At 41.3% G+C, this 24231-nt stretch overlaps 1 protein-coding gene across 3 annotated transcripts in view; it reads right to left on the bottom strand.

The window, feature by feature from the left end:
• Positions 1-24231, bottom strand: part of Col14a1 (collagen, type XIV, alpha 1) — a 213160-nt gene that overhangs the window by 71719 nt on the left and 117210 nt on the right. For all 3 annotated transcript variants that reach the window (XM_006520385.4, NM_001368422.1, NM_181277.4), the window contains exons 23-31: positions 21085-21201; positions 11998-12144; positions 7729-7785; positions 4393-4532; positions 3225-3348; positions 2788-2931; positions 1556-1720; positions 849-887; positions 215-353 (exon numbers count right to left, since the gene is read on the bottom strand). In XM_006520385.4, the coding sequence (XP_006520448.1) occupies positions 215-353; positions 849-887; positions 1556-1720; positions 2788-2931; positions 3225-3348; positions 4393-4532; positions 7729-7785; positions 11998-12144; positions 21085-21201 (1072 nt within the window). The remainder of the gene's footprint in view (positions 1-214; positions 354-848; positions 888-1555; positions 1721-2787; positions 2932-3224; positions 3349-4392; positions 4533-7728; positions 7786-11997; positions 12145-21084; positions 21202-24231) is intronic.

Below are 24231 nucleotides of genomic sequence, written 5' to 3'. Positions count from 1 at the left end.
TCTGAAAGAGCAGTTAGTGCTCTTAACTGCAAACTGAGCCAAATTATCAGCCCCAGGGCTGTTTTTAAACAAAGAAATATAAACATCATTTGCTCTAAACATCATAGAAAATCTTACCATAAACTATTACAGTAAATTACAAATTGACATCAATCTTTATATTGATATATAGTAAATGTATGACTGACTTTAGCATCTTGCAAAGCAAACCTACTTTGTTGGCTGAGAAACCAGAGCATCCTTATGGATTTGATAGCATGGGAACAAATTGAAGGTACCAGGTTCCATAGATACTCCTTCCACTGCAGAAAAGTCCTTTTCAACCAAACCAAACATTTCCATCATCTTAAACCCTACAGTGGTGAGACAGATACAATGGTTAAGAACAAACGGGTGCTTTAAAAATTTAAAGTTTCATACTAAATATTTAAACAAAAACAGGCAGATAGACCTCAAACAAGCATCAATCAACATTTGTATTTAAAATGTGGTAATGACTGCTTCTGTTTTTATGTTTTCATGAGATTCTTGTGTGTGCAGATGTGTGTCTCTCCATCTATATGTGTTCCTTGGGCTTTTACTTTGGCATTTTTCTCCTGTTTGTTTACTTGGTCCTATTTTGTCCTATTTGCCTGATTGGTTTGGTTTTCTTGTCTTATTTTATCTTATCTTATCATAATTTTATCATATTTTATCATAATTTTTAGATGGCTATCTGTTTTCTAATGGTGGTATAGATTTCAGATGGAAGGGGAAGAGGGATAGTCTTAAAGGAGTCAGCAATGGGAAACCAGAATTTTATATCATATGAATAAAAGAAAAATAGGGAGAAACCCCATAATGTATACCTGCAAGATCAACTCCATCCTTGTGCACCATTGGGCAGGCTGAAAAACAAAGCAAGCAATATAAAATGTGTATCTTCTAAATGCATGCCCCCATTGTTGTGGGCCCAGGAAATTAACACAACCTTCCCTAGCTTTCTACCCATGACCTGTGAGTTAACGATAATATGATGTAGCTATGGTTTTCTAACGTCCCCTTTTAGAACCAAAGGGTGACAGCTTCCAACCATTCTCCTAGCTCCGCTGTTAAACCAATGGTTGTCATGTGAAAACACATGTTGAGACATGGTTTGATTAGGACATCTTTGAAAACTAGCTCCTACATTTGTTGCTTTGCTTTGCTTTGCTTTGCTTTGCTTTGCTTTGCTTTGCTTTGCTTTGCTTTGCTTTGTTTCTGTTTTAAGACAGGGTCTTGCTGTGTAACTTGGGCTGATACTAAGTGTCCCAAGCTGTCATAGATCATCCTGTCTCACACTCCTGTGGTTAATTCAAAGTGTCCACTTGGGAAGCCCTTCATCAACCTCCCCTAAAGGGAGGAGAGAGAATGTTTATCTCATATGCTCAAAACCATAGTACATAACACCTGCGTGACAACCAGTGCTGAGTCTAGAGTTCTTCCTCAGCTCTAGATGGGACTCCTTATTTAACCAGTGTTAGATATTTTAGATTTTTTAACCCATACTTATGAATACAAGTTCTCAAGGACTAACTTGCTGATGCAGTTTCACAGACAAAAGTAATCAATTCATCTTCAATTTTCTTAAAGGCATCAAAGTCATCCACAAAGAAGACATGCCGTGAGCTGGGCTTGCTGCCGATCTGAACCAACTCGGAGTAGTCAGCGTCAGCCACACCGATGGCAAAGATGTTGAAACCTACAACAGGCATAGAGCAGACCTCTGAATAATTTAAACTTCACAGAATACAGTGCAAGACACCTGATGCCCAAATGACTGAAATGTGCTCGTTTTTGGAAGCCCAGTAGGTGTAGCTAATTGGCCAGGTGGTGGTGGCACGTGCCTTTAATCCCAGCACTTGGGAGGCAGAAGCAGGCGGATTTCTGAGTTCGAGGCCAGCTTGATCTACAGAGTGAGTTCCAGGACAGCCAGGGCTACACAGAGAAACCCTGTCTCGAGAAACCAAAAAAAATATAAATTAAAAAATTTAAAAAAAAAAAACAACAGAATTCTTAATGTACAATTTCATTATGTGAGAAATATTCCATCATCCCCCCAAAGAAATTTTCCATTAAAAAAAGTAATAAAGCTAAGCCCCAGTTGATACATTAGCCCAAATGTTTCTCATTTGAGTAACGTATTTACAGTTGCATACTTTTAATATTTATTCTGACTTGTCCCAAGACATCCATCATCAGGGAGAGAGTAGTGGCTACACGGCTGCTGATGCAGCTCAGCTGTCTTTCAGTTCAGGGCTCAGCCCATGAAATAGTGCCACTCATAAGCAACATAGGCTCTCCCACCTCCATTAATCCAACTAAGAAATCTATCACAGGCAGGCCCGAGGGCCAACCTGATCTAGACATTCTCTCATTGAGATGAGACTCCCTCTCTAGGTGATTCTAGAGTTTGTCAAATCCATAATTCAAACAAATCATCACACATATATCATATAACAGAACCTTCACAACCATCCTGTGAGAACATTTATTTTACAGATTAGGAGACAGCCCTTTATAGTTGTCCTTTCAATACTATTGTAACTTGTTGCTGCTGTTCCCTAGACAAGAAACCTTGCTGTAGCAAATCACAGCATTTTCTTTAATAAAAGCACCTAATTACAGAATTGTCAAGGCATGTGATTTTTTTGAAATCTGCATTATCCACTAGGGGATATTTAATTAAGCAGATAGGAATGTGTGCTTAAAGCCAGAATTGTTCTCGGTAGCCATGATGATATATATATATATATATATGAACCTTACCATCTGCCTGCATCTCCCTGGAGATTTTGTTGACATCATCTTGTGACCGTCCATCAGTTATCACCACGATGACCTTTGGGATGCCTCTCCTTGTCCCTGAGTCTGATGTAAATAAGGTATCCCGAACATGCTTGATAGCTTTTCCTGAAACAAAGAATCGACACCTCCATTTCACTCCTTCACATGCTTTCTCCAGGTGAAAAGAGTGGGTGGGTCAGCCTTGTCACATCAATGAAAGCCATTGAAAATTACGTGTCCTGGGAGCTAAGGCTGCAACACAAGGGCAAGGTACCTGTGATGCGTGTGTGAGGCCCTGGATTCCACACTTGATGCCAAAACAAATCAGCCAGGCTCGTGACAAAGTCACGCTCAAATTCCTTATGATCACTGTCAGATTTCACTGGGCATTGTTTTGTCAATGTCTGTTTGGGTCTTACCTGTTTTAGTATTTCCTCCTTTGTAGGAAATGTGTCTAATTGCATCAAGAAGGGTCTCTTTGGTTTTGTAAGAATCAAGTTTGAATTCTGTTCGGGGGTCATCAGTGAACTGAACCATTGCCACCTGGAGAGACAGGGTGAATCCACTTTTACACAGTAGGGACTTGCACGGGGTCAGAAGACACAGAAGCACTGTCACATCCATAGTTTAAATTTCTTCCTTAACCCAATCCTCTCTTTAAGTTTTCAACAGATCATATATCAAATTTGAAGAAAAAATAAACTTCACGTTAGAGGTGCTTATTAAGAACTAGAATTTGGGGCTGGAGAGATAGCTCAGCTGTTAAAGGCTAGGCTCACAACCAAAAATATAAGAACTAGAATTTAAAAGAAAATATTTCTAATGGCTATAAGGCTTTGCCAATTCGTTTAATAAGTAAAAGTTGACCTCGTAAATCTGGCTACTGGCTGTACCACAGAATCAGGATTGTATTCTTTATAAGAGCTTCCTGTGACACAAATATAAAGTATTTACTATGATTCTACCCACTGTACAAAGGTGAAAACCGAGGCACGTGAAATCAAGCAAGAGGGTCAAGCTCATTGGCAAAGCAGGTAGATGAAGTCAAGTATGTTCTACTCCAAAATCTGTGACCTCACTCATCTTAATTTCCTACATTTTGCTCCTATCCCTGTGACGCTATGGGACAATTTTGAGTTGGTTGTTTCATATTTTGATCCACTGAACTACGAGTATCTGTCGAATGAATGGAGTGGTTTCACATTCTGCATGACTATAGCCTGGCCCCTACTTTCGAGACTGTCATATCATTGAGGGCAGAGAAGAAAGTATGTATAAGGAGATACTCTGCCTTAATATAACATAAGTACCCCCTACTGGCCTACCATCTTTAATTTGCTGATCTCAGCAGCTCTTGCAGGGACACCCAACCTACTGACACTGAAGTATGAGGCTGTCATCTACAGATCTGTTGGGCTACATCATAGTAATACTGGATGCATGCATCCCATGAGTTACAGGTTGGACACATTAGCATTCTATCATCCCAGTTCTACGATTACATCCCCTGACATGTGACCATGGTAAGAGACTAAGAATAATATCTAAATGCATAGGGTAATGCAGTGATCGACTGGCTGGCCTTACCTGAGTTCCATCTGCACCAATCTTGTCCAGGGCTCCCACAGTGCTGTATAGAAAATTGATGATTTTATTGAAATTGTCATCTCCTATGCTCCAAGATCCATCCACCATGAATACCAGGTCTGCCTTGGCAGCTTTACATACTGAAGACCAAAAATATATTTAGAGTCAGGGTTAGAGGAAAATATCATCATTATCAAGACAGAAGACAGATAATCATTGCCTTCTAGTAACTACATCTCTTTCCAAAAGGAAAAGCTTAAGCTATTAAGATCCACCTTCTGTGCTCCTAAAACTGTACCACCATTTCCCTTTCATGCCCAGAACTCCCATTTATGGTTGAAAAGCTTCTACTGAGCATGTGAGAACAGGGAGAGAAATAAATCCAGCAACCTCTGTAAAGAATGAAAATGAGAGATAGGAGAAATGGGAGTGAAAGGGGGAAAGACTGAAGCAAACAACAAGCATTATCTAATAGTCACCGACAAAACATAAGTCTATGCAACCACACTGCACACACTGAACACTGTGCTTGTTGCGTCCGAATTAACAGCAAAGGGGCCAAGCTCGGGAGGAGGATGTGATACAGTGGGATCAGGGGAATTACAAGTTGGGTAGGGGATGTGGCACAGTAGCTAGAGTTGCCCACCCAGCATACTCAAAGCCTTCTGTTTGATCCCTAGCACCACATGAAACTGGGCATGGTGGCCCATGTCTATAAACCTGACATTGGGAGGTTCACAAGTTCATGGTCATTCTTAGCTACTGACAAGTTTGATTTTGATACCAGCCAAACCTACATGAGACCCTGTCTTTTGAAAGTCTACAATTATTTGGAATAAACATAAGCAAACTTTAATTGCTGTGTTGCTCAAAAATCCTTTCTAGGCCTTTTTACCATTCACTGGTACATGCCATATATATATAATTATTAATACTAGTGAAAGGAAGTCACCACCAGAGGTTACAATTGGGTAGCAACATAATAAAAAGTCACCCAATAATATAACCCAAATCCTTCTCCATTGAGAGCCCCCTTTCAAAGTCCCTTGTTATCCAGTCCTCTTTCTGGCTATTACTGTGGATCATTGCAGTTAACTCTGTTGTATGCTGAAGCACACAATTTGTTCTTCAGTAATCTCGATCTTTTCATCGTAGTTCAGCTACATACAAACAGTCTATGAGATAATTTCCCTTCCTCCTTTCCGAGAAGCAACAGCCCAGTTCTTACTACAGGAGCTGACTCCTTTCCATTGTCCATAAGGTAAGACAAATCACCCTTGAGGGACGTCACACTCAGGGACAGTGAGGAGCTGCTGGTCTGGCTTTCATGACTTTCATGTGACTTTCATGATTTTATAGATTCATAGTCTGACTCTAAGGCTAAAAAAGGATTACAGTCTTGTCATTATAAGCGGGAAAGGAAATCATGCCCTCTCTTTCCACAGAAAGATGAAATGGATATCATTTTATCTTCAAAATGAAAGCAAAATGTATTTTAAACTTTACTAATGTTTGCTTAGAATAAAAGAAAATTCATCAACATGCATAAAGAAATTACATTCAGGATACAAGACTGTGTTTTGTTTTCATTTTTTTCTTAAAGCCTTTTTTTTAAACTTGCATAATAAGTATCCAGGATAACTTTGATAATAAAATTTTATATACTCTAGGCTTTTAAATAAAAATTCCAGTGCCAGAAGTGGGATACCTCTTCTCCCATTGTTGATCAATGGTATCCTGGAAATCTCCAAAATAATACAGGTTATCCCATAGCTCCTGGTTGTGCACCAGAACATATTGCTGAAGACTCCACACTTTGGCCACAGGACATAGAGAAATCATACTTGTACTACCAGAAAGCTTCCCTCCTGCTCGATACCTCGATGGACCAGACGGTGTTATGTTGGCTACATTGGGGGAGCTGCATCAACAGTCTAACCCAGAGGTGAGCACTATGAACTAACATTTGTGTACACATGTGTTTGTGCCTGTGTATGCATATCAATGCATAAGGAGCCCTGAAGTTGGTGCCAGAGGTTTTCTGCATCACTCTCTCTACCTACAGGGTATCTCACTGAATTAGAGCTTGAGTTTGCCATTTTTTGTTAGCCTGGCTGGGCCACAAACTCAAATAATCTACCCAGGGTTATGTGTATCTTGCCCAGTTTTTATGCTGATGCTAGGATTCCAAACCCAGGTTCTCTATGCTTTTACCCGAGAATTTTACCAACTGAGCCATTTCCCTGGCCCAAAATTATTTTTTTCTAAGCAAAGATTTTACTAGGTCATCTTTCCTTTAACTGATCTTCTTGTGGCATCATAATTTTAAAGGATAAAGCCCATCTTTTATGTCACATACAGTACCCTTCATAATGCTGCTATCTTTGCTCTTTACTGTGCACCATTAAAGTATTGAAGGTTCCCCAGACACACAATGGGTTGTTCAAGCATTATGCATTCCATTATTTATCTCTTAAGATTGTTGGTTAGCAGTCACTAACCAACCACAGCACTAATTGTTCTCATTCCTGAGCTGTCATAGTCCAGTTTCTCTTTTATAACTCTGACACAATTATCCGCATTACCTATTTCTCTTATAATACTGAAAGCAAGCAAAAAGCAGCAGTCAAGCACTATTACCCCACGCTAATAAATGCTCACTGATGGGATGAAAATCAATGACCACCACTTTGCTTGGAAGCTTAAATAATTACCTTGACAGCCCCAGCTGCTGCATTGAGGATAGAAGCTGGAGAGACTTTTCAGGGTAAACTGGAGACCATTCCCCATTGCTTTAAAATTCTACGCTAGCCTTTCATGTACATACTATGTAACTACTCTTCCTTTGTGAGCATTCTCTATTCTGAGATTTTCAATGAAGTCAATATTGAGCAATTCTGTAGGAAAAATTTATGTGTATGACATTTATTATTAAATGATTTTTTAATTGTCATGGCTTGATAAGCTATGTATGCACATTAAGGAGAAAATTAGGTAAGACAATAAATAATTTATATTAATTCCTTGGTTTTCTTCTAAAATTTGTATTTAATTTATTTTTGAAATGATGTATATTTGTACGTGTGAGTCGGCCTATGTGAGTGCAATCCCCAGGGAGACCAGAGGCTTGGCATCAAACACCCTGGAGCTAGAGTTACAGGTAGTTGTGAGCTGCTTGATGTAGGTGCTGGGAACCAAACTCAGATCCTTTGCAAGATCAACATGTGCTCTTTTCTGATGAGCCATCTCTCCAGCATCCACCGTGATTTTCACTGAATGAACTAACTCACACCTAACACTGGATCTAGAATCACACTGTCATTCTTGTTCTCTTACCTTCCTTTGCTGGTGGGATGGTTGGAGGAAAAGTCGGTGGTTCCGTGGGAAGTGACTCTATGTAGGAAAGGGATAAAGAATACTCATGAGCGATTTCATCTACTGGAGAGAAGTGGTACAGTGAATCTTTATTCAAGGTCATCAATGATGTTGATAACGGCCTTCTTTGACGATCTGCTTTGAGGACTGCTATAAACGAGTCACAGCCAGTGAAAACTGGCTTTATTCATCCTTTCATGACACACCAAAGCCTTGAAATGTATCCTGCCCCCATTCAGGCTGCCCAGCAGGAGTCGGTGTAATCAAACTGCCAACTACAAAGTGGTTCTGATGTTGATTTAAGGCAGAAATCCTGGTCCTCTGGTGAGATGTAGGTTCTGGCTGCTTTCACATAGACAGTGAACCTCATTTCCATTCTGCCTAAGTACTGACCATCAGTCTTTGTCCCTGACACTTCTAATCCTTTCCAGCCTGTGTCTCCAAAGATGCCACTTACAAATGAAATATGATTCACTCTCTATTCTGCTCAGTGTGAAACTTGAAAAAAGCCTCTCGCTTCTGGGGACCAAGAATAAATACTTAGGGACTGGAGTGTGGTCAGATCTTTTCAGCATGCAGATGACCTGGGAACAGTAAGAGAGAAAACTGATTCTTGTGCCAACTCACAGCAAAGCACCAAGGAGTTGTAGCACCATTGCTACCTACAGTTGTAGGTAAAGATAAAATAGTATTTTATTTTTCATTTTTATTGATACCCAACACTGAAGATTTAGAAAAAAAAAAGAAACAGAAAATTCTCATCATCCCCGTTTAATATTTGGGAAACGCCCATTCACAAAGGGGAAGTCCAACTTCAAGTAACGGACAGATGGGTAAGTTCAAGCTCTGACAGATGTTTAAAGGGAATTCTTTCATAAGAAGAGATGAATTTTGTATTCTTTTCCAATCTGGGACACAATAAAATTAAATTAGCTCCATGACATGAGTGAGTCAGCATGAAAGAATGAGGTAACTGTATATTACTGATAAAGGAAAAATGTCCATGAACTAATTACTGTGTGACACAAAGCAAGACACAGGACACCATGGCAAAATCCCACTTGTGGGTAAAGTAAAAGGCGTTTTTGGAAGAAACCACAGTGATAGAAATATGTCTTCCTAGAAAAAAGAAGGAGGGAAAACACACTTTATGTGACGCTCCCGTTCAGTTATGGATATATGAATGCCTATTGTTCTTAAATGTTGTTGTTGTTTTGAGAATTCTAAAATTAAAAGGGAGAGAGAGAAGACAAAAAGACAGTTTCTTTTTTTGTTGTTGTTGTTGTTTTTGTTTTTTTCCCTGCAAGAAGAGAGCTTGCCTGCAGAGAATACTCTGCCCACTGAAACTAAGGAGAGAGCTACCCTCCCAGGTCTGCTTATAAAAAGACAGTTTCTAATACTAAAACTGTGACTGCAAAACTTTCTTTAGATCACTACAAACTGCTTCCAAAGCCTGGCTTACGCACTTTAAGTGACTTGGGTCATCTTTGTTATTAAGCATTTTTTTTTAATATATAAGATGCAGACATATCCTCAGTTTCATCAATAAACTCAGAATCAAATCAAGGGGAGGTTTGTTTGAACAAAGCATCCGGCCAAAGAATCTCTTGGGTATGAGGAGCACACACTGTGGTGCCACATGCTTATACTCCTTACTTGGCACACAGATGGTCCTTATCATCAACCATATGACAAGCTGTCGCATAACAGATAAACAGGCCTGATCTGTGCTGCTTCAGAAAGTTGAACTTGAGCCAGTGGATGGAAGAAGCTATTAGAAGACAGATATCTTCCGTATCAGGGAAATATTTACATCAAACTAAGAGATCCAATTGGGATTAACCCTGAGTTGGTACCTAACAAGGGTAAGATTAAGGTTAGAGGACTAAAGTAAACCAGGGTCACAAAGTTAGTTGTTTCTGACAGTCAGACAAGCACTGAGCATGAACAGGGAACTTAGCCTATAAACCTGAGAACCCAGAAATTAAAAGCTTCTGGCAGATTGGCATCAGGAGGGCACATAGGCTGTCTTTGAAAGGCGTCCAAGATTTTAAAATGTACTTTATAAAAAAATTTTTTTAAGTAAAGGTCCAGAGAAAAATGCATGATAGTGAGCTGTAGGTCTGAGGCAAATAGTTGTGACTCCCAAGAAGGCAATGGAGAAGACAAAAAAGTAGGTATTCGATAAAACACAAGAGGAAGCACTCCACAGATGCTCAAAGGTGTTGAAAATTCACTGCCACCATTGGCAGTTAGAAAATAGACAGTTAATTTTATGGATGAGCAAAAAGAATCTCGGAGGTGTTGAACTTCTCAAGACTATGATGGCTGAAAGTGGCCTCACAGAGATCCAATAAAACATGCTTGAGTCCAAGACTTGGATACCACCAAAGACCTGTTACCTTCAAACATTACATGATGAGTACCCATAAGACATAACTCCAGTCAACCAGAAAGGAAAGGAGCACCTGATACATTTCATGGCTTTGGTAAATGTCAATGACATACTCATTAAAACATGGTAGATACAGAGGGTGGTCTGCTATATATATTTTATCCATATAAAAGGTCTAGGAAAGGATTTTACAAAATAAAGAGCATTACCTGAGGTTACATAAGAATGGAAAGGTGATAACATAAGGATAAAATTTCTTTGGGATGATGGGGATGCTTTAAGATGGTATGATAGTGGTGTTCCTATGACTCCTCCAGTGTACTCAAAATAACTGAGTTGCCCACTAAAAATGGCTCTTAGATTTAATGATATAAATTATATGTCAAGAACACATGTTTAAAACGTTAGATATATTTATTGTGAAATAAAGTTTCTCTATTTAAAATTTTAGTTGATTCAACATGTTATATTTTAATCAATTATTAGGGAAGCCCCTCACTATGTAGCAGTGGCCAGACTGGAAGTCAAACAGATCCCATTGCCTCTGCCCCTTGAGTGTTACCATCAAGGATGAGTTATATAACACATGAGCTCATCCAGTGTTTTTTAAGGGAGTAAGCTGATTGTGATTTCTTTCTCCATGGTCCTAGAGGCTACTATATCTATACAAGGTGGTGGTTCTTTCTACATGCCATGCAAAAACTGAAGGAAATCCCATCACCTGTTCATATTCTAAAATCTGAATACAAATTAGAGATCCTGAGTTAGGCATACAAATAGAACCACCCTCAGTTCACTACTGTTAAATCTATTTTAGCCATTTCAATGGCTGAGGCCTCCAGGTCAGGAACTTTTTATTAAGAGCTACTGTAAGTCCTAGAGGGGATAGGGGCTCCACAAGAAGACCAGCAGAGTCAACTAACCTGTACTCTTTGGGTTTCCCAGAAACGTCACCAACCAAAGACTATACGAAAACTAGACCTAGCCCCAACACACACACATATGTAGCAGGTGTGCAGCTTTGTCTTCAAGCAGGTCTCCCAACAACTGGGGTGGATGCTTACCCTGACTGTTGCCTGCCTATGAATCCTGTTCCCCTAACTGGACTGCTTTCTCTGACGTCAGTGAAAGACGGTGTGCCTAGTGCTGCAGTGACTTGAGGGACCAGGGTAGATTGGTACCCAGAGGGGACCTCCCCCTTTTCATAGGTGAAAGGGAGGGATAGGGGACAGGGGCCATGTAAGGAGGAGACTGGGAGGAGAGGGGCGGCTGCAATTGGGGTGTTAATTAATGCGGAAAAAAGATACTCTAAGAAGCTGGCACCCTCATCTCCTTGGAACATGTAAAAAGTGTCTTGTTTTAATTTTATACTTGGCCTTTCCATTCCGTGCATCAGATCTGGGGCCAGCTTGAAAAACAACACAAGGACCTCTTAAGGAGGCAATAACTCCAGGGTCAGTCAGTTGGAACACACCGTTGGCTCTGAGCCCACCCTCACTGCTGTGATAAGATGGCATTGTCCTCAAGCTCAGCTTCACACACCACATACCATGAATGCTTCTCTGAGTTTGGATCATAATGTAAATCATTGTTTCAAGCCTTTTGCCATCAGATGGCCCTGGGGCAACATATGGGGAATGGAAAAGAAAATACTCTAACGGCAGTAGCGGGGCATTGTGAAGAATTTCGGGGTGGATAAAGGGGGGAAATTGTACAAGGCTCATATTCCCAGGCAGCAAGAACTATTATTTTTCTAAACAGGGTGAAGCTGTAGATCCATATAGATATGCGATTTGCTTATTTTGAGGGGGATCACAAGAAGGCATTTGACTTACGTGTTTTCTGCATGATGCTCACACTGGGTCCCTCTAGCTCCTGGAGCTTTGTGTAAACACTGATTTTATACTCTGAATCAGGCTGAAGTCCATAGAAGCAATGCCTGTTTACGCCTCCTCCCACCGTGGATTCCTGTGCTTGTGTGTCTACATTAAAAGCAAAACAAAACATATGTGAGATGAAAAACATGAAGCAGCCATTGCGTCAATCATTAACTTCTAAAATGCATTCTAGGAAAAGCCTATGTCACACAACCCCACCATTTGCATTTATTTGCAGCATTGTATCTCCAGGTAAACCTTTTTATATATTCACTGAATTTCTTCTGTTAAAAATTACATTTGTAGACCACTCCAGACTTCAGTATGGTGAAAGCAACCAGGAAATCACCGGATCCTACAACAGATGTTGAGTCATCAACCTTCAAGTGCCAAGTCCAAGAAAGCTAAGACTCTCCATCTACCCCAAACCAGAACTGCTGGCAAGAAGAGTCGTCAGTTCAGTTCCAAAAGTAGTGGGAAGGTGCAAAAGACTGCCAATAAAGACAAGAAAACCCTGCCATGGATCCCAAAGAGAAAGACTTCTGAGAAGACTACACCACCTACAAAAAAGACTTTAAAAGCCAAGGGAAAAGTACTATTCGGTCACTACCACCTCCTGATGGAAGAGATGAAAACTAGTACTGAGACAGAGCCGGACCATAGCACTGTGAAGAGCTCCAGTGTTTCGATGAGTGACAAGGAAAGCCAATAGCCTCTGAATGCCACCAAAGACCTAGAAACCCATTCAAAGGTCTGGTACCTGAGCATTGTCAAACTATGTAGACTGAGTATGTACTACACAGTGCTTTGACGCTGATGAAAATAAAATCAGTCAGATGTGGAAAAAGTTACATTTAATATGGACAAAAATAAGGCTTATTATTGTTTGATTCCCAAGTCATGTCTTTATTGAATGAAGAACTATGACTGCACATAGTTATGTGTACGAGTCTTAACTGATCTGTTGCACTCAACTCCCATTTATTAAGCTTGATTCACCAGAACATAGTCACATGATCACAGACTTACATAAAAAGACCGGTCTTTAACTGCATACAATTTAAGATCATCCAACAGGGTTCCCTTCTAAACAGTGATCTAAGACACTTCAGTTAGAATTTGTTCTCATAGTAACATGCACAAAAGCTTGAGGCATTACCAGGGCAACAGAGGAGTTCCCAGAGTGCCCCGTTTCTTCTCTGTCACACATGATTTTAATGAATATTTTTAGGTTGGCATGCAAAACAATGGGTTTCATGACAGCATTTTCATGCTATGTGTCATTACTCTTTGTTCTAAGTCATCCCCACCCCCTTACTGTCCTGCCTTATCCTCCTCTTTGTGGCCCCTGTCATCTCCTCAAATAAACTGCTTCAGCTTTCATGTCACACAAATTTCCTTCCCCTCTCTTTTTGCTTCTTGTTCCCTCTGAAGACCTCTTCCTCCTCTCTCTTATTTCCCCCTACACATACTCAAGCTTAGTTTATCCTTGAACTCATTGTGCAGCTAAATTTTGTTGTTTTTTTTTTAATTTCTGATCCTTCTGCCTCCATCTTCTGAATAAGAGATGAAATAAGAGACATGTGAACCATGCCCAGTTTTGTGAGGTGCTAGGGACTGAACCTTGGGTCTTTTGCAGAATAGGGGAGCATTCCATCCCCGAGCAGCACCCCCATCGCCAGCCTTGATTTTGATCTGACACCTGTGATGGTTTTATCTTAAAGGCGACTGAGAAAACTTAGCATGCCTCTTCTAAACTTCCTGGTTGCACTATGCAAACCCCTCTGTGTTCTTTGAACAGGACATGGTGCTGAAATGGTTTAAGGCCACAGAGACAGGAGAACCAGGTCCTTTCAGGTCAGTCAAGGAGTCAGGTCACACATCACCGCACCTTCTGTCTTCCCCACGTCAGAGGCACAAAGAACGTTGGAGGAGTAACCATTGACCCTCTTCTCTTTTCCCTCGCCCACAGTAAAATTCCTATCACTTTAGAAGAGTTGGTGCTGGCCCTGGGGTCTGGAGCCAGAGCAATGGGTTAATCACATTCACCATTATGGACAGCCTACTTATTCTAGGTCCCGTGTTGGCTGTTGTTGAATGATAACCACCACCGCAAACGGCAACAGCCAAAGAAGCTAATGAATGCTTGTCGTGTGCCAAGAACTATCATACAGATTTTTATGTCTACTAATCCTTTCTATTCTTATATCACTTATAATTATCCTCACTTTAAAGACAAGAAACTGGAGGCCAGAAACATTAACAAGTTACTACAGTGCCAAGCTCAGCCACAAACTGAAATTTGAATCCAAACTCTAAGCTCAGGTCTCAGAGCGTGTCACTTACTGTCCACTACTACGTTATAGTGTAAAGACTTAATTCTTCACAATCAAACATTCTGAGCACTCTGGAGTGCTCACTAGCTAGAGCCCAGGTAAGGGGTCCTTACAAGTCAGGGCTGGGACTTTCGGGGGTTTTTAACTACTGAAGAGTTTCAGAATCAGGCATAATATTTATTTCTTCACATTTCTAGATATCTAGGTAGATGGAGAAATTGTCATTACTACAAAAAGAACAAATATTAAAATTTCCCTCCGGGGCCAGCAACATGGCTCAATGGCTAAGGGTGTTTCCTGCCAATCCCAGGACTTGAGCTTGACCCTAGGAACCCACATCATAGATGAAGAACAGAACCAGCTCCCACAAACAGTCCTCCACACTTGCTGTGGCATGTGTGTGCTTCCCCATCCCCAGCCACCAAATACACAAATAAAATGTAACTTTAAAAACTTCTCTTGGAGGCCCTTGGTCCTGTGAAGGCTCAGTGCCCCAGTGTAGGGGAATGCCAGGGTGGTGAGGTGGGAGTGGGTGAGTGGGTGGGGGCAGGGGGAGGAGGATAGGATAGGGGATTTGTGGAGAGGAAACAGGAAAAGGGGATAACATTTGAAATGTTGAAATGTAAATAAATAAAATGTCCCATTTAAAAAAAAAAAAAAAAAAACTTCTCTTGGAATTAAGTTAGATTCTGTTCCCTAAATGTTGTCTTTGCTTTTCCTAAAGATTTTTAAAATTTTTATGTATATATCTGTGTGTGTCTGTGTGAGAGCATGCCATGTGTGTAGGCATGCTTGAAGAGACCAGAAGGTGTTGGATCCCTAAGAGCTGAATTTACATGAGGTTGGGAGCCACCCAACACAAGTGCAGGTAACTAAACTACTCCACAAGTCCTCCGCAAGAGCAGCAGGGGCTCTAAACTGCTGAGCCATTTCACCAACTCAAATTGCATATGATTAATCAATGCCTTATAACTGCTTATTGCTAGGAATTTGGAAACTGCTCTCAAAGGCTACATGGATTCAATACATTATATATTTTGTTTAGCAGTTAATAGGAACAACCTGCTTCTCCACAAAAAAATAATAATAATCACTTCAGAATTTTACTTTTAAACCAGCATGTGCAAAATATAAAACAGATGAATTGATTATTAAGTGAAGATAACACAGCACTTTTGCCTTTTAGAAAGCATGACGTCCAGACAAACTTTGACTTTATATTTCAATCTATATCAATATTTATGTATCATGATAAACATTATTTTGAATTTTGGCTATGGAACAATGTTGACCTCTAAATTAAAGTCATTTGGTAAATGACATTTGAAATTAATTTCTGTATATTATGAATATTAAGGAATTTTATAAGTGAACTTTATAAGTAATATTTATTAATATGTTAGCACTGGGCTAAGAGGATGTGACGACTGGGATTCATCTTCAGCATCACAACAAAGAAAGACAAACATACTTGTTCCCAGCAGCATACTGTCTACCTGAGTTGTTTCTCATGTGTCATATGTAATGATCAAGTGCAAAGCATTGGTACTGGACCAGCAAGATGGCTCAGCTGGTAAAGATGCTTGCTCTACATGCCTATTGACCTGAGTTTGATCCCTAGAACTCTCTTCAACATGGAAGAAGAGCACCAACTCCACAAAGCTGTTCTATGGCCTCCACGTGACCTCCCTGTGTGGTAATAACACTTAAATTTTAAAATGATTACTGTTTGGTAAGATTGTATTCTACTGTGAAAGCCTGGCAAGCTAATTTTAATGTCCAAATTCACTCTGTGCTTCCAAGGCCCAGAAACCCACGAAAACTGCTTCTTTCTGGCTTCTGAGCAACCCTTGCAACTGACTGGAAGTCACTATAAGCTACCCATAAGACAAATATTTTCTGAATCTTATGCATACAGTATAAAGATCTGTAGCCACAAAAGCTTTCCAGGGATTCCCTCAGGGAATCATCTTTAGAAATGTTCTATTTCTGCCATTTCCTATTTTCCACGGATATCTGTGTACTTCTTAAGGACCCTTGAAAATAGGATATTAATGGGCTTTACTGGAAAAAATTAATAAATCCACAAATCCTTGGAAAATTGGAATGGGCATATTAAAATTAGTGGCAAAGAATATTAGTTTGATTCCCAACAGTAACAAGGAAGGGCTCCATGAGTGAAGGTTTTTGGCATGTGTTTCAAGTCTAATGGCTTTGCCTTAAAGGAAAACAAAACCTAAAATTGATCAGATGATGACTAACCCTTTTAATCCCTCTGCCCACGGTAGAATGTTAATTCAGTTTATTTTCTTAGAACAGAGTAAAATGGTCTGTCTTTGTATATTTATTTCTAAAAAGTAAGGTAACCTACATTCTGGATTGTTATTGAATCGATAATGATGTCACCATCTTGGTTCAAAAATGGTGCCTTGAGTGGCTGCAGAGAGCCACATGCAGAGGCTCTTCAGAATCAGGACAAAGATGGTGTTAGAATTTTATGACATAAAGACTTTCTGTCCACAGATCTCTCAAATACCTGACCCCAAATCACCATGCCTTTGCATCAGACAGTTTGATTCTGATATAGGTTGCATGTAAAATTTGTTTCTAGCCTTCGTCTTTGATAAAGTGTTCCACTGCAATCCTCTAGTTCTTATAATAGACACTAGCACACAGTCAGCATCTCACCCCTAAAGGAGGGAGAAGGGCATGTACCCTCTGAACTCTTTCCTAAGCAGGCTGCAAGAATTCACCAAGCAAATTAACAAGGAGACGTGGTATCTTGGCCTTTATGACAGGAACTCAGAGAGAAATGCTGCATCAAACCTTAGCTGCCATGTTAGCTTTAAAAAAAAAAAAAGATGGAGAGAGGAAGAGGTGGAGGGGAAGGGGAGGGAGAGGGGGAAGGGAGAGGGAGAGGAAGAGGAGGAGGGAGAGGGAGAGAAGTTAGCAAGGCCAATTAAGTCTCTCACTTTGATCTATGCCAGAATTAACCAAAGCCTGATTTTGGCAAATGGCTAACTGACAAGTTTTAGTTCAGTCTTTCCCCATGTGGTGCTTGTCCTTCTGGTGATCTTTTCCCCTCTCTTAGCCATAAAAATGTCCTAATATTTACACAAGCAGATGTCTTGTGTTTGCCAGCCTTGAATCCCACCCTTTTTTCCTTTGGATCCAGCCCTCCCCGTCTTGGTACTTATAATCTGGACAGCATTAAATACCACCCTGCTGCTCCTGGACACTGCCACCAGACACAGGGAAGTTAACCGGGTCCAACCAGTCTGTTTATTTCATTCCTGTGCACTCAATGACAGATTTAGAGGCATGTGATCAAACCAGACCAGCATGACTCAGTTTCTGGACTTCTGTTGGAAATATTGAGAAAGAAACGTCTCTTTTCACCATGCCTATGAAGCCAGAAACTGGAAGGATGTCACTCTGGATCTGACTGGAACCCCATCACAGAGCCTGACTGAGTATGAAAAGCAGAGTGGGACGAGCGAGCAAGACTCCATCTCAAGACTCTATTCAAACTCCTGAATCCAGAGGTGCCTGAAGTTGGGCACAGTTATGCCTCTCAATGTACAAGCCAATAACTGGTTCTTTTGTATAACTCCCTTTATTCATGTTTCTATAAATGTAATAAACAAATTTGAATGGTGCAGCCTGGACAGTTGGCTTATAAATGTGTAGGGAATTGTCACAGTTAATAATTTCAAATAAGGTGATCTTTGGAGAAACTGAAGCTCAGAGAAGAAAGATGATGAGAATCTGAGGTTACAGCAGGGACATCTCCACTAACTTCACATCGGGATGAAGGTGTGTATGATCAGATCATGGGGAAATATATTACAAAAAAAATAATATTTATTCATTCAACAATGAAAATTTGACTGAGGTATTCTGCAGCAAGTTAACCTATCTAACTTTTCTCTAACACAAGGGAGAATCAAGGCCCATTTACCCCCTGATAGCTCCTTTGACTGGTGGAAAGGAAGAGAGAGATCTGCAGAGGCAGACTATGTTGCCAGAGAAGTATGTCACGTGACCAAAACCTGGGTCTTATCCTCCCACTGGGATGATGGGCATCATCCATTACGTCATCCTTAACAGACAATGAATAGGAACAGCAATCACAGTTCTCTGTAAGATGAAGGGGTCCCACACCACTCTTCCCCGCTCTGAAGAAGAAACCCAAGTCTTTGAACTAAACTCTATCAGTTTAAATACCAAAAATGTCCCAGAGACCTGGGATGTGAGAGGCTCCCATGTCACCAACCCACCTTCAAAAATATTAAGCCAGAATTGCTCCTGTCTAAAGGAAATGCAGAGACAAAGAGTGGAGCAGAGACTGAAGGAAAGGCCATCTAGAGACTGCCTCACCTGGGGATCCACCCCATCTGCAGACAACAAACCCAGACACTATTGCTGATGCCAAGAAGTGCTTGATGACAGGAGCCTGGTATGGCTGTGCCCAGAGAGGTTCCTCCAGAGCCTGACCAATACAGATGCAGATGCTCATAGCCAACCATCGGACTGAGCATGAGGACCCCGATGGAGAAGTTAGGGCAAGGACTGAAGGAGCTGAAGGTGATTGCAACCCCACAGGAAGAACAACAATATCAAATAACTGGACATCCCAGAGCTTCCAGGACTAAACCACCAACCAAAGAGTACACATGGAGGGATCCATGGCTTCAGCTGCATATGTAGCAGAGAACTGTCTTATCTGGCATCAATGGAAGGCGAGGTCCTTGGTCCTGTGAAGGCTGGATGGATGCCCCAGTGTAGGGGAATGCTAAGGCAGTGAGGCAGGATTGGATGGGTGGATAGGTGGGGGAGCTCCCTCATAGAAGCAGGAGGGAGAGGGATGGAATAGGGGGTTTGCAGTGGAGAAAGCGGGAAGTGGGATAACATTTGAAATGTAAATAAATAAAATAACAAATAAAATAAATAAATAAAAACACCAAGAAAATTTAATTAATTAATTAATTAATTAATTACCAGAAATGCTTTCCCCGGATGGACCATCTAGTGATTGCCATATGCAGGGATCCATCCCATAATCAGCTTCCAAACACTGACACCATTGCATACACTAGCAAGATTTTGCTGAAAGGACCCAGATATAGCTGTCTCTTGTGAGACTATGCCGGGGCCTAGCAAACACAGAAGTGGATGCTCACAGTCAGCTATTGGATGGGTCACACGGCCCCCAATGGAGGAGCTAGAGAAACTACCCAAGGAGCTAAAGGGAACTGCAACCCTATAGGTGGAACAACAATATGAACTAACCAGTACCCCGGAGCTCTTGTTTCTAGCTGCATATGTATCAAAAGATGGCCTAGTCGGCCATCACTGGAAAGAGAGGCCCATTGGACTTGCAAACTTTATATGCCCCAGTACAGGGGAACCCCAGGGCCAAAATGGGGGAGTGGGTGGGTAGGGGATTGGGGGGGGGTGGGCATGGGGGACTTTTGGGATAGCATTGAAAATGTAAACGAGGAAAATACCTAATTAAAAAAAAAAAAAAGAAATGCTTTCCCCACAGCTACTCCCACATCTCCCTGACCAAATTCTTTTTCCAGCAGCTGTAGATTAGAATCTGTTGCTGATAAACACCATTGGGTGAGAGACAACAGAGCTAATCCAACGTCCGAGTTCCTCAGCTACAAACGATGATGGGGAGTAAATGAAACAACACTTCTGTCCATTCCTTTCAACATGACAGCGATGCTGCTTGAAAGGCTTCTTGCAGCCTGAAAGTCATTCTGAGGGCGTGTGAAAGACTTACTTACACACTTTGATTCATTATGTAGCCACCAAAGGGTCTTGGGTTAGGAAAGAACTCTCTGTGGTTTGGGACTACAGATCAACAGTTATACACACTAATCATATCTTCTGGTAAAGAGTCTCAGTGCTTCTCTGCAAAGATATTGCGCTAAAAATCTTGAATAAAAATACCTCTAAATAGTAGTAGTTCCATTGATTGCACTGATTTTCATACATATTACTGTCAACCCAAAGGGTTAAATATTTTTCCAAACTAGAGTAACTTATACTTCCTTCATAGATTCTTAAAACATGCGGATCAAATTGTTGCGGGACCGTCTGGGAGTGTGATATTAAGCTTAGTATCTTTAAGCCTAAAAATGACAGTAAATATTAACCCTTCTATATTAAGTATGATCATAGAGAGATATGAAATAAAACTCAAATTCTGTAGTTGTTCCTCCACTCATAGTAGGCATATCTTTCATCTCCTTTGTCTCAAACATCCATAACTCACATTTCACACAACCATAGAATGTATATCTTTTTTAATGTTTTTCTCGTCTTCACTGTTCATTCTATTTTGAACTCCTATATGTCAGACCAAACCTCAACAGATATGGACACATGATGCCTCCTCCTGTATAAGAATGTGTTCACAAGTTACCACCAAGGCAAAGAAACACTCAGAAAAGCATGCCATTTGAAGCTGGTCGCCATGGAGTGGGTAACACGGTGCTAGCACCGTGCAATTTGAATGTATGCTAGTTCTGGTTATTTGGCTCCTGAGACCAACAGCAGATTGCATTGTTTAGGAGCTTGTGGATGCAAAGCATTGATGGATAAGCTTCTACATGCATCTTCTGAGCATGTAAATATGACTTTCCAAGATGATCTGCACAGACGCAGGCATGCGAGTACTTCACAAAATTGTACTTACCCTGAAGGGATTCTAGAACTATCCTGTAGGCTGTGGCATGGCGATGTATTTGCCACCGAGCACACAAGCTTGTCATTTCAACCTGATTGGCTTGGAGATCTGTCACCCCTAAGAACACTGTAACAAAACAGAAACAAAACCAAGTCAGGGCAGGATTCATTATTTTAAATGGCAATAGATATCCCATTATGATCTCATAAAATTAGAGAAAAGAATTAGTTATGAAAAGCTGGGGACAGTGAGGAGACTAGAAGGTGAGGGAGGAACTCCTTTGCTGAGTAACGGAGAAAGGAATGAAGCTAAGTGTCCCATCACACAGTGGGGCTATCACACAGTGGGCCTGCTATAGCTTATTACAATGCACTGCAGGTTTTAAAAGCAAAAGAACAGCATATTTTGAATAGTCTCACCACACACACACACAAAAGATAAACACTTAAGGAGACATATGCTAATTATCCTAATTAGATCTTGTCATGATGGATCCATGTATTAAAAACCCACAGCATACCCTATAAATATGGGCAGTGAAAAAATAATAAAAATAAAAACAAAAATGTAATGGAATAAGAATGAACCAATTGGAAATTAAATTGTAAAGTTTGCACATGTAAGCAAAACTATTTGGGTTTCTTCACTTTAGAATTCTGATCTACATTGGAGGATCATTTTGGGGAAACAATGGGAAAGATTTCTTCAGGACAATATAAAAATATGCATTTGGTGCTTATCATTTAGAATCAAAAGCAAAAAATTTGCATTTCCCAAATAACCTCTTCCTTCCATCTGACTTTTCTTTTATGTCACCCTCTCTTATTTAACTCATAAAATGAAATTACTACATAATTATTGTTTTCAAGATAGTAAAATAATCTTTCATAACCACAATTTACATCTTCATTTTGCTCCTCTCTGGTGGAACATAGGGGGAAGACTCATTTTCTAAAGCCAACTAAAATATTCCCTTCCCCACACAAGTGTGGGGCAGTGAGCTGTGATATGCAGCTTGGTCCCTGGTCAAGCTCAGATCAAGCAGGTGACTGTCTACAAGAAATGGCAGGTGTTTGGCCACGCCCCTTGAAACCCTGGCTCCTGCCTCAGCTACAGCCTCCCACAGGCCCTCCCACACCATCCCCACCTTACCCTCCCCGACCCCCCCACCCTCACCCACCCAGAGGTGTATGGCCATCAGTAACAGGTATTCTGCCTGGACTCCACCCTCACAGTTACCTGGCAACAGCCAGGTATGCTCTGCCCCACCGTTACCTGGCAACAGCCAGGTAGGCCTGGCCCACTATAAAAAAGGGGCTGCTTGCTCCTCCTTCCCTCTCTTACTCTCTAACTGTTGCCTCTCTCTTGCCCTCTTGCTCCCCCTCTCTCTGCATTCCCTTCCCCTTCTCTCCACGTGGCCATGGCCGGCCTCTATTTCTCTACTCTCTACCTCTCTCTGCCTTTCTACAATAAATGCCTTAACACCATGAACTGCCTCTTCTCATTGGTACCCACCATGGGGAACAACGGAGCAGGTCTTCCTCTAAAGAGCCAAGTCTAATCTCACACAGGAGGCCTCCCTGTGTTTCCAGCCATTGCTTCCACCAAGCCAAGCCAACCTGCCCTAACAAGCCAGAGAAACTCTCCTCCCCGCAGGACCCAGCTGGAGCACTCTTCTCCTCAGTCCAGAGCCCACCAGTGGGCCCTCCACTCCTTTTTCATCTCTTCCACAGCATCCAGAGGCATCTATGGTGCCCAAGAGTGAGAACCTGTCATCCTCTGCCCCCCTGTAGGCCTCAGGACCCCGAGCCAATTCCAGCAGGTCAGAGGGACCTCAGACTGTGCTCCCCACCCCCAGAGTGGGGTCTTGCAGCTTCTCACAGCCCATTTACCACCCAGCAGCTATGTGGGGTGTGCAGTCAAACTTCCCGTGTCCACCTCCATGAGCGGCCCTAGCCCTGTGGCGGGCCAGACACAGGACACCATTTTAACTCACACACAAGAAAGGGAAATTAACAATTATAACAACCGTGCTAAAATTGTTTTTAAAACATTAAATTGCTACATATGCAGCTAGAGATACAAGCTCTGGGGGTACTGGTTAGTTCATATTGTTGTTCCACCTATAGGGTAACTGACCCCTTCGGCTCCTTCGGTGCTTTCTTTAGCTTCTCCATTGGGGGCCCTGTGTTCCATCTTATAAATGACTGTGAGCATCCACTTCTGTATTTGCCAGGCACTGGCATAGCCTCATACGATGGCCTAGTCAGCCATCGCTGGGAAGAGAGTCCCCTTGGTATTGCAAACTTTATATGCCCCAGTACAGGGGAATGCCAGGGCCAAGAAGCGGGAGTGGGTAGGTAGGGGAGCAGGGCAGAGGGAGGGTATAGGGAACTTTTGGGATAGCATTTGAAATGTATATAAAGAAAATATCTAATAAATAAATGAATGAATAAATAAGACAAAAAAAACCCATTAAATTATGTTTCATTGTGTGAGGTTGTATTTTACTTGAGAGGGAGAGCAAGCAACAACTGTTTAACGTCTACTTAATGGGTGAGAGTATAAAACAATTTAATATTCTCTGTTTTCAAAAGTATGTTTGGAATGTTCAGCATTCTTACTAGTGGAGGGAAGGAGAAAAGAAAAGAAAAAAAAATAGGGAGTGAGAAAAGGAGTACACAAAATGATGCCAATAAAAACGAGTCTGGAGACACTGCAAGTGGTAGAGACATAAAGCAGAAGGGTGGAGTCAGAGCAGGGAGAGATGCTGAGAGCAGAGGCTCCAGCATGATAAGGAGGAGCTGGGCGCTGCTGTGACAGCACAGCAGAGGACCGTACTTAGTGACTGTGCTAGTACCAAAAACAGTGTCACCTCAGTAGTCAAGAAGACAGAACCATAGGCAAAAGACGCCCTCGAGTCCTCAAATACAGAGAACCCATTGTGTGTGTGTGTGGGGGGGTGCTGTGTGTATAAGTTTCTAGGTTGTTTTATTTTGGTTTGGTTTGGCTTGATTCCCGAGAGCTGGGATTAAAGGTGTATTCCGCCACGCCGGACTTTGTTCCATTTCTTATTTTTGTTTGTTTGTTTTGTGGTTTTTTTAAGATAGAATTTTTTTATATAACCCTGATTCTCCTACATCAGCCTCCTAAATG

Source organism: Mus musculus, chromosome 15 (genome assembly GCF_000001635.26).
Source record: "Mus musculus strain C57BL/6J chromosome 15, GRCm38.p6 C57BL/6J".
NCBI classification, from domain to species: domain Eukaryota; kingdom Metazoa; phylum Chordata; class Mammalia; order Rodentia; family Muridae; genus Mus; species Mus musculus.
This window is presented reverse-complemented; position numbering and strand designations above follow the sequence as displayed.